Source organism: Alligator sinensis, unplaced genomic scaffold, assembly GCF_000455745.1.
Source record: "Alligator sinensis unplaced genomic scaffold, ASM45574v1 scaffold854_2, whole genome shotgun sequence".
Lineage (NCBI taxonomy): Eukaryota > Metazoa > Chordata > Crocodylia > Alligatoridae > Alligator > Alligator sinensis.
The window spans coordinates 232846-243987 of NW_005843208.1; the positions used below are offsets into that span (position 1 = coordinate 232846).

An 11142-nucleotide genomic window follows, 5' to 3' on the forward strand; every position below is an offset into this window, starting at 1 on the left:
CCCAAACTGCACCTCACCATGGGGAAGGGGTAGACCTGTCTGAAGCAGATTCCTCCTATGCCAAAGCTTGTCTCCTGGTCCAAGAACATCTATCACCCACAACAGCCCCTTCCTCCACCAGTATCACATTGTTTCCCAGCTCAACACCTTCTTAGCAAGGCAATGTCCCAGATGGAGTAGAAAGCTGGGTCATTACAGGCGTGTGGTGCTGCACACAGTGAACATCCAGCAGCAGGAAAAGAGCCAGGTCCAGTTCCCAGCCTGACCTGGGAGCAGGACAGACCCGCTGGGTAGATACAGCCGGAGGGGCCAAGTAGAAGCATCAGGTGAGGAGCTGTCCTGCGGGTGCCTCTTGGCCCCACGTGCACTGCCAGGGGCTGCTCTGCAATGAAGGGAAGGACTGCAGCGAGCTGCAAGGTCAGAGTTGGCATCCCCACAGCTTGAGGGAGAAACCTGCTGGGGTGGGGAGAGGGGAATGGGCAGGACATGCCCTCGTACAGCGTCTGGGAGCGGAGCATGGACCCTCAACCCCCGGAGGGGTTTCCCTCCCAGCAGGCCCAGGATCTGGTCCCTCTCCAGCTGGGAAATCTGCCCTCCCATTCCAGCCTTCCTCTCGTCTCTTCCCCTGAAAGTGGGCATGCACTCACCCTCTCCAGTCATCACCATCCCTAGAGACTCGATAAGGAACTGTGCTGAGCTCTAGCCAAGTCGGGTGTCTCTGCCCCATGCCCCCACTCTGCACCCTGGTGCAATGGTCCTGGCACTGGCACACCCAGCTTCAGGGCTGCACAGGACAGTCATCTGGACCAAAGCAGTCACAGCCCAGGACAGGACACCCTGCCCTGACTCCTTATCCAGGAGACAGTCTCCACTCAGGGTTAATAAATTGCTTGGAGTTTCTTAGACGATGAACTTTGGTGCTTGCAGGAAAAGGCAGAAAAAAACTTTGTGAGAAAAATAAACTGTAGCAGAGAAAAAGGAAAATGAATCAAAATGGAAAGAACAAGAAGACAAAGGAGGAAGGGGTGGGCTTATAGATGCTGACAACGTTGGAAGCTTGTTTGTTCTTGCTCAGAAAAGAAAGCAACATCGCAGTATCTTCAAGGAGTTATTCAGACAGCGGAGACCAGAAAGTGAAGCCAACCTGCTCCTGACCACTGGAAAATGTATGTATTCCCCAAACAGGTTGCCTCCGCTCGCAGGCCAGGGCAAGGGGTTAGGGAAGAGAGAGCATGCTTGAACACCAAAAAGCTGTACCAAAATGGGGTCACTGAAGCAAGTGTGGCAAAGAAACCTCAGCTTTAGCACCTGCATTAATGAGTGCTGTGTGTGCTACTGAGTGCATTGGCTACATATGCATTAAAGTCGTTATAATCGTGAAATAAATCGTTATAAAGTCGTGAAATAATCATACAAGTATGATTATTTCACAAGCAGAGCTCGGGCCAGTTTTGCTAAATCTGTAGCAAAACCCCCAGTTATTCTTGTTTTTATTTAAAAATACACTCCCTCCCCTTCCCCAACCATTTCTGACTTTCTGCCCTCTCTATGCCTTATAAGTGATTACAAGTAGTACTAGGTAAGCTAAGCTAAGTTCGTGTATGGTATTATTGTAATAAGCTCCTTTTTATATTGTAAATAGTGTGCTGTTCTGTTTGCTTTGATGCTTACAGTTTGTATTGTAGTCTATTGTATGCAATGTCAAGTTTCTATTTTGTATGTCAATCTTCCACCTTGTGGCCCCTGCCCTATACAATATGTCGCAATTATTACTCATACCTACCCCTCCCATGTAAATTGGTTTTCCTTGAATGCCTGAAACAAAAGAGTGAATGGATGGGTGAAACACAATGATAGCAGGACCCCCTACTAAATCACCCCACCATCAAAACCAATACCTGGACCAACGACCCAGCCATTGGAACCACCTTCAGCATTCAAGAAATGAAAGATGAGGCAGCCCACCGTTGTGCCAAGGCTGCACATGCTTAGTATGAACATCTGGAGCCCTCTGGAACAGGGCTGACCTAGCCTGGACATGCCCGCCCCATAGGAGATCATAGGTAGTCTGCCCCATAAGAAGGGGTGGTGAAAGCTGATCTTCACCTGGACCAGACCTGCTCCACGTCACACTGCCTATCAACCCAGAGGCCCTGCTGGCAACCCCCCTCTGGACAACACCTGCTGGAGAAAGACCCCGACTGGCCCCTTCCCAGCCTGGATAGGTAGCTATCACCCCCATCCTCTCTTCAACCAAGAACTTGGACTCTGTTTCTCTTCTTTACCTGGACCACAACCCTTCCACTGAGTCTCTTTCTCCTGCTGCCGTTGTGTGAGTATGCATGAGAGTGCTTGTGTGAGTGTGTGTGGGAACCAAGCTGTACAGTACAGTGTTCACTTAATAAAACTGTTATTTGGACCACTGAGTTGGGTTTTGCTTTACTATGGTTCTGGCCCTGCTCTAATCTCTGCTCCTCACCCCTTTAATTTATGTCTCATTCTCCCTCTCCTGCCTCTGGCCCGCGGCCACCTCCAGCACCTGCCCCATGCTCCTGTGGCTCCAGCTGTCCTGAGCTCCTCTCTGCTTGCAAACCCGTTTCTTTGCTATTGCCTCGTCCCCACTGCCTTGGTCCCCGATCTCTGCCACTGCTATTGCCTCAGTCCCACTTCCTTGGTCCCTGATCTCTGCCACTGCTATTGCCTCATCCCCACTGCCTTTTCCCCTAATCTCTGCCGCTTGCTCTTTAGCTACCAGTCACCCTAGGCATAGGTATCACAGACACCAACACACACACACAGTCACCTGCGTCAATGTTTAACATGTGTATATATGTATGTATGTGTGTATTGTGCATGATTCCATGTCACTATCATTAGGGTGTGTATGTGCTTGAATTGGTGATATGTGTGCATGTACAATTGTGTACCATGCCCTCCTGTCCAACAGCGCGATATTGAGATCCTGAGCATTGGCCTGACCCCACAGGGCAACAAATCCACCTTGGTTTTCTGCATGGTATTTGTATGTTTTTCTGCAATGTGCATGACTCTCGTTTGTTTTCTTTGCTTTGGGGGCAGGAGGGAGAAGCGCTTGTTAAAAGAGGACCAGGCTGTGCCTGAGTGAGCACAACCCAGAGTCCTCCTTGGAACAATGGATTTCATGATTATGTCGATTGTTACTAGAAAAGAAAGAAGGAAATAAAGAGCTTCCTAAGGAGGCTGCTCTAATGCCTGGTTTCCACGTGAGCCCTGAGCCCTGGAGTGCTTTGGCATCTCAGTGTTTTGGGGCCAGGATTTGGGCTCAGGGCAGTCACAGATCCAGGAATCCAAATCAAAGGAGGGTCAAACAAGGAGCGGTTTTGGGGGTGCAGCGGGAGGCCTGGATACAGCACGCACATGCCCCTGCCTCACAACTGTGTAACGTTCTTGCTCTGAAGAGGGCAGAAGTAGTTGAAATCAGTGGGGGCTTGTCTGAACTGTGTCATAGAATCATATAATTTAAAAAAATGAGGGTGGGAAGGGACCTCAGGAGGGCACATCTAGTCCAGCTCAGGCTGGACATAAGGAAGAACTTCTTTACTGTCCGAGCCCCCAAGGTCTGGAACAGCCTGCCACCGGAGGTGGTTCAAGCGCCTTCATTGAACACCTTCAAGATGAAACTGGATGCTTATCTTGCTGGGATCCTATGACCCCAGCTGACTTCCTGCCCTTCGGGTGGGGGGCTGGACTCGATGATCTTCCGAGGTCCCTTCCAGCCCTGATGTCTATGAAATATCTATGAAAAAAAACCACCCTTCTCGTGAGGTTTTTCCTTGTATCTAACCTAAATTTCCCTTACTTGAGCCCATTGCTCCTTGTTCTGTCATCTACCCCCACTGAGCACATCAGCGAAGGGCAAGCAAAGGCCACATCGACCGCTGCGGCTTCCTGTCACTCACCCACTGCCGCTGGCCCTGGTGCTGGAGCTGGGTCCACATTGGCAGGGCTGATGGTAGTTTTATGAAGATTCACAAGTTCTGGATTGTCTGGGCTGGTTTGGACACGGCTCATCCTGTCTCAGGCAGGGGTTGGACTGGATGAGCCCTGGAGGTCCCTTCTAGCCCAGCTCCTCTATGGCTTTATGATTCTCTGCATCAGTCAAGCTAGGAAACCTTGGGTCCCAACTGGCTACTATGAAAAGGTGACTCGATGGGGTCAACTCAGCAATAAGAGTCAGCCGTTATAACAGGTGCATGACTAGGGAGTAAGAAACCTGCCTAGGGAGCGGGGCAGTGGTGGAAGAAGCAGGGAGTGTTTGGCTGGGAAAGGGCAGAAGAGCTGGTGTGTGCCAGCAACTTGCTGGCGTTCCTGAAGTCGTGAGATACAAGTCATGACCCAGACGCAAATGAAGCAATGAGAAGTTTTTGCAGAGGAAATCCTGGTTCCTGGGGCTGACAAAGTGGAGCCAAGGGAAGCAACAACAAGGGGATTTGTGTTTGCTTCCACCCAGGTCCGTTACTGCTCCTGTTGGATTCCCTTCCCGCCCCTCATTAGCAGTGGAAATGGTGTGGACTCAAGGGATCCTCCTCTGCCTGTGTTTTCTGACACCAAGTGTGGCCCAAAGCCTACAAGGTGAAGTTGTTCCATTTAATTCTCTGTTTACTCTCTGCTGTTACTGCACAGATTCCTCCCTGCCCTGGGCCCTGGCCTTGCACTGACACTGCCCCAGATCCTGGCCCCTGCCCTAGCCTCCCATCCCACTCCCAGACAGCTCCCTACACAGCCATGACCTGATTCTGTCTTCCCAGTTGAGGGTGCCCTGCGCACAGGGATCCCATCTGATTTCCATAGAGATCCCAGGATCACTGGGCAGTGACAGCATGGGACCAGGGCCCAGGGCAGATCCATGACCCTGGGCAGTCCCACCTGCCCCTGCCCATGGAACTGGCATCCATTGTAGGGGTGTGTGTGGAGCAGATTCTGGCTCTGCTCCAGGCTCTGGCCCCGCACTAGCATGGCCCTGGTATCTTGGCTTCACCTGCCCATCCATTGCACTCCCAGATGTCACTTGGTGGTTCCCATGAGTCCATCCGAGCCACCCAGCCCAGCGTGGAGCAAAGCCACTTAGGGAGTTATGGTGAGTTATTGCAGAGCATAGAGCTGCCGGCCCGGCTGGGCTGGGGTTGTGTGTGGGGGAGTGGCGCAGGTGCTGACCCTGTCCGCAACATCTCACCAAAACTTCCTAAATGCCCTCAGGCCCAAATAATTGCCCTCCCTGGTTTAGACCCTAAGTGACCTGGCAACTGAACAGAATTGCATCACACAGCCTTGCCTCTGACATCACACTGTTCGCCTAATGGCAATGCCTTATGAGACCTCCCAAAGTTGGGCAAGTGCTGAGGTCAGACAGGGTCAGGCCAGTAACAGTGGGTTCCTGCCCTCTCACTCACCCTTTTCTTGTCCTGCATATTTAGCCTATGCTTTCCCTTCAAGGCAGGAGCTGTCTTTTCCCACGTGCGGGCCCTGGGTGTGAAGCAGTAACCCTGGTGGGGCCCACAGAGTGCTAGAGCAAAACACTTCATCATGAATCTGTCTTGGCTTCATTCCCCCAGCTTCAGAGATGAGCCTGATGCCTGGTGCTTTTGATGACCAGTACATTGGCTGTACTGAAAAAATGGAAAAAGATGCCCCCAGATTGATGGAGGAAGAGATGAAGAAGAACAGAAACTTGAGAGAGGAGTGGAACAAATCAAAAGAAATATGGAACAGCAAGAAGAAATCTCTTGACAAGAATCTCCCAAGGGACTTTAAGGATGAATATGGAAGAGCAATTATAGTCTATACTAGTAGTGCATTTAGTGGAGATCTGAATAAGGCAGTACGGGAGTCTGCTACCTCTCTAGCTACCTACAACAGCAATTTCCATTTCAAAGCTTTTCATTACTACCTGACAAGAGCTTTACAGCTCCTAAGAAAGAGCTGCAATGTGACGTACAAAACACCAGTGTACAGGGGAATCAGTGGCGTTAGATATGAGAAGAAACAATTTGAAATCATGAGGTTTGGATATTTTGGCTCTTCATCTTTTAACAAAGACGTAGCTGAGCATTTTAGGAACGTCACTGGATGCTTGCTCACCATCCACACTTGCTTTGGAGTTGATATCATGCAATACTCCTATTCTAAGGAGCAAGAAGAAGTACTAATCCCCATCCATGAGAAATTCCAGGTGTTCCCAGGACATAATGGGTCCAACAGCCTTGTCCTCCGAAGCACCAACCAGACCTGCAGCCATTTTAACTGCGCCTGTCTGGGGAGTGAGTACTGGGCTGAGCGTGTGCAGGGGGTCAATGGGGACTATGACATGGGGCCTGTCACGAGGATGGGCAGAGACAACCTGACACTCCTGCTGCCAAGGGGCCCTGTGACAGGATCCAACCCAGAGGTGGGCTTGATGCCTCCTGATGGCCATGCTGTTCCTGCCCCACTCAGGTTCCTTCAGTACCCACCCTTTGCTCTTTCCTGCCATGCCTTCATTGGGGTTATTTGGTTATGAAAGGGGAAGCTGCCCCAGGGTCTCCGAGAAAGACCTTGCCTTGTTATCTGTTAGTGGGTGTCTCCCAGGCCCCACAAACTCCTATCTTCCTCCGCAGGCATTTGCTGGGAACTGTCCAGCCCATCCACGCTCTAGGGCACCAGTTGTCTTAAGGGTTAAATCTGCCCCTAAAGCCATGTCCATGCCTCACAGATGTTACAGGTTATCACTTATGTGGGGGCACCTTGCCCCCAGTTCCATGTCAGGCCTCCTCAAGCCTTCACACCCTTCTCAGGGCCTCCTTTACACTGGCACTCACCACCTTCTCTCTAGCTGGGCCTGCTATCCTAAGCCCACTGCACCAGGCCTTGGGTTATGGGCTCCAGCCCCTGTCTTGACAGCTTGTGCTCTGAGCCCCTGGCCCTGGACACTATCCCTCAACCTGGTTTCTGCCCTTCCCAGGCTTTTGGCCTCAGCCCTCCTTGCTTCAGGCCACCCCTGTTGCTTTTCTCACTCAGGCTTTGGCTTTCTCGGTCTCAGTCTGCCTTTATCTAGAGCCAAGCCCCTGGCAGGGCTCAGTACTCCTTGTGCCCCTCCATCACCCCTGTGCCTGGTGCCCTGGTGCCTGGAAGAGCTCCGAGGCTCATGTGCCCACTGGCATCCTCCGTGGCCTCCAGACCTTCCCCGCTAGCCATATTTGCTCCTCCTGGGTAAACTGGAGCAAACAAACCACAACAAGCAACTGCTTCACCAAACCTTCCCCCACGACCCACTCAGGATTAACCAGCTCTATGTTCATCCATGCACCTGTGGCTCTCACCTCCCTTTCTCCAGGGTGTTCAGTGTTTGCCAGTGTCTCTAGGCAGCTCCTCCTGGCTGAGTGCTCTCCCCTGCAGAGCACTGGCTCTCCTCCTCCCTGTCTCCAAGTGCTGGCTTGTGAACTCCATAAAGCTCAGCCCCTCTTGGGTCCAGTGACTCTAGCCCAGCACAGCTGTTTCCTGCAAGTTATAATGAACTGCATTCAGCCACTACTCTAGCTGCTACAGCAGTGCTTTTGCTGCTCGGGCCAGGCTCTGCCCCACCAACCTGTCCTTTGCACCTAGCCCAGCCCCAGGTGTTTGCAGCCTGTGGGTCTTGTTTCCCTGCAGTCAGCCCATAATGAGCCAACCCTGCATTTGGGGATCTCTCTGTGGCTGCTTCTCCCTCAAAGTAATGGGAGCCCCTTGTCCCAAGAGCTTCAGTGGGGAAGAGGCACTTGGACCTCAACCTGAGGTGATAGTTGCAGAACACTAAATCAACCATGAAAATCTTCTTGGCCTGTTAAGGGCTCTACAGTAACATGGTCCTGACCCCTTCTGATCCCAGCTCCTGATCCACCTCGTCCCTGGACTCTGCTTGGCCTTTCTAACTCTGGTTTTTATCACCCAGATCCAGTGACCATGATCCCCAATTGGCCCCCAGACCTGGCCGCTCATGTCCTGGCACAGATAAATTTAGAGGGGGACAAGAAAGTCCCTCTAGGCAGGTTCTTCCAAAATGGCCCACTGGGAGCAAGAGAAAAAGATGCCAGCCATGGACAGGAGGTTGGTTTAGATGTAACCCTAAATGGAGTGACCAGACTGATGTTGACAACCCTGGCTGGGCGACTACTATTCATTGACATCCTCTGCTTCCTTTTCAGATGAGAGGAAAAAGAACTGTGAAACCAACACTGGTAGGAATGACTTTTTTTTGTCTTGATACAAAAAAGGCTTTCCCTCTTACACAAGGCTGAGACCACCCCGACCAGGCAAAGCCATCATGCGCAGCAAAACAAGTGGGGTTATATGATGGTTGTGTTGAGGGAGCCAGGGATTCTTGTGTTATTCGCCACTTTACCCCAGCAAAGTACAGGGTGGAGTTAGGAGTTACCCGCTGTAGACATTTGAGATGGATGCTAGTCAGGGATGGATGCTAAAGGGAGCCCTACATACATTATTAATGGGATGGCCAGAGGGACAAGCAGCCTGGGGAAGGACAGACACAAGTGAAATGCTGGCACCAAGCAGTGAGTGACCCTGATCAAACCCAAGTTGGTGTCTCCTGGATTTCAGTTCCCTTTCAGACAGAAACATGTCCCTTGGGATCTGGGATGGATTTGTTTGCTCACTGACAGGGACAGTTGTCAGTATGAAATGATTTCCAAAAACTACCCGACACACTTCTCTCTGGTCCACAGTGAGCCAAGGCATCACCTTCCACCTCCAGATGTGCCCCTCGCTGTTTGGAGTATCCATTCTCCTGCTCAACGCTGCTGCTCTCAAGCTGTTTGCTGCTTCCTAAGTGTTCAGACCCTTCCCTTTTTCCGCTTAAAGCAAGTCCTGCTGAGAGCATTCATGAGGCACGCGCCTCCTCTGCTGTCACCTCAGCGCTCCACGGGGATGTGGGGGGAGTGTGACTGATCCCTGCTTGCACCAGCTTTGATGGTGGGCTGCTCTTAATGTCACCACAATGAGAAGCTTGCATGCTTTAGGTGGGACCTGCCCTACAAGGCAAAAGCAAGGCCATGCGGAAGCTAAATTAATCACTTGTTATAATCCCATATGTAATTTGATAACCCCATTAAAAGACTGTGAAGCTGTGAAATCCTGCTGAGCCTTCTGATTCATACCGCGATGTAACTGCCTGTGGTCTGGTGAACCACAATATTGCTGTTGCAGATCTCTCAGTCACATCTGTGTCAAGTTCTCCACAAAAAAGAGATGTCTAATGACCAGCTGTGTAGGCCATACGTGCATTGTGGGTCATGTGGAGCTGGAGCCACAGGTAACATAGGCCATGTGATGACATGACTTGAGCTTGACCTAGGTAGCACTGATGTCAGCTGAGCACGTGCCAGAGACAGTGATACAGTGCACTAACATAATACAAGGAAACAGAAAAGGATTGGTATAGCTCCAAACCATAACCAAATATGAATAACCCTGTGTTAAGTCTATAATCGTGGTTAAATTGTATGACATTAGACTCCTCCAAAGCTTAGCAAAAAAGAGGATCCAAATCACCAAGAGTCCCCAAGGGAACAGAGAAGCCTGGCCACTGGCACCATTTTCCCTTGAACCCAAGACTGTATCAGTGCCGTCTTTATTACAACTAATAAATCTTAGCTGTTGTGTATGTGAGCTGGGACTGGAATAGCCTCCATGGTCACCAGTCTCACTCTCAACCCCAATTAAAACTTGGAGCAATGGCTCTGCATATTCAAATAGCACCTCCTGGTCTAGGCACCCACCCCCACATTCCCGCTGTCTGCAGTGGACCTGCAGGGGCTCTAACCTAAAGTGAGGTGGAGCCATAGAGTCATACAGTGATGGAAAAGTGGGGCTGGGAGGGGTCTCTAGAGGTCTCATCTAGTCTAACTTCCTGCCTGAAGCATGATCATCTTTATCCAAGCCATCCTGTACAACCCATAATCCAACCTCTTAGCCATACCGTGCAGTCAGTCCTGGCACATAAGGAAGTTGCTGGACATAAGGAAGAACTTCTTTCCTGTCCAGATCCCCAAGGTCTGGAATAACCTGCCACTGGATGTGATTCAAGCACCCACTTTGGACGCCTTCTAGCTATCAAGGAGGAATTTCTCTCTTTGGCTCTCACTTGCAGTGAATTAGTTAGGAAGGACAAAGCAGAATGAGAATTTAGGCTGGGGACAAAAATTAAGGACAACAAAAAGTCTTTCTTCAGGTATATAGGGAGCAAAGGGAAGGCACAGGGTAGCAAAGGACACTTACAGGACAAACTAGGGCATTGGTGACAGAGGGGGGGGACAAAGCTGAGCTCTTCAATGAGTTCTTTGCATCTGCATTCCTAGACGCAGACCAAGACAAATCTGCCAATTGGACCATAGACACAGGAGGGACACCGGCCCAATGGTTATTAGAGCAGACTTAGTGAAGGGGCACTTGGAGGGCTGGATGTGTTCAAATCAATGGGCCCGGATAATCTTCATCCAAGGGTGCTGAAGGAATTGGCTGGTGTCATAGCAGAAACACTGGCATGGCTGTTTGAGCACTCATGGTGCTCTGGTTGGGTCCCAGAGGGCTGGAAAAGGTCCAATGTAGTCCCTATTTTCAAGAAGGGGAGGACAAAGGATCCGGGTAACTACAGGCCAGTTAGTGCCACCTCTATCCTTGGGAAAACTTTTGAAAAAATATTAAAGATCATATTTGTGGGCTTCCAAGGAAGGTGGTGCTCTCCCTTACCCTGGGGGTCTTCAAGAGGAGACTGGACAAGCACTTGGCTGGGGTCGCCTGACCCCAGCCCTCTTTCCTGCCCAGGCAGGGGGTCGGACTCAATCTATTGAGGTCCCTTCCAACCCTAGCATCTATGGATCACTCAGCCACCACATGTGGTGGGCCAGGAGGGGGTGCTCCAATGTTGAGCCACCCACCTCGCTGTGCCCAACCCAGTCTGCAAGAGCAGTTTCCTGTGATCTGGGATGCAGATTGGGAGGCCCCCTGACCCCCCAGGAGGGGTGTGGGGCTCTGCTGATTCCTCCCAGGGGTTGGGGGGAGGGGCTCCCGATCTTCCTGCTGGATCACAGGAGGATGCTTCTACCACCTGGAATGGGCGGCAGCACACATCTTCCT

At 51.1% G+C, this 11142-nt stretch overlaps 1 protein-coding gene across 2 annotated transcripts; it reads left to right on the forward strand.

Moving 5' to 3' along the window:
* The first annotated feature begins 942 nt into the window (after nucleotides 1-942).
* LOC102384327 (ecto-ADP-ribosyltransferase 5-like) lies at nucleotides 943-9128 on the forward strand. 2 transcript variants are annotated; one of them, XM_025194437.1, is made up of 6 exons: nucleotides 943-1166; nucleotides 4490-4611; nucleotides 5592-6296; nucleotides 7943-8097; nucleotides 8196-8228; nucleotides 8733-9128. In XM_025194437.1, coding segments are annotated over exons 1-6 (1020 nt in total). In that variant the 5' UTR covers nucleotides 943-1164; the 3' UTR covers nucleotides 8736-9128. The 2 variants fall into 2 exon arrangements, with proteins under 2 accessions (XP_025050222.1, XP_006038029.2); XM_006037967.2 differs by lacking the exon at nucleotides 7943-8097.
* The last annotated feature ends 2014 nt before the right edge of the window (nucleotides 9129-11142 follow it).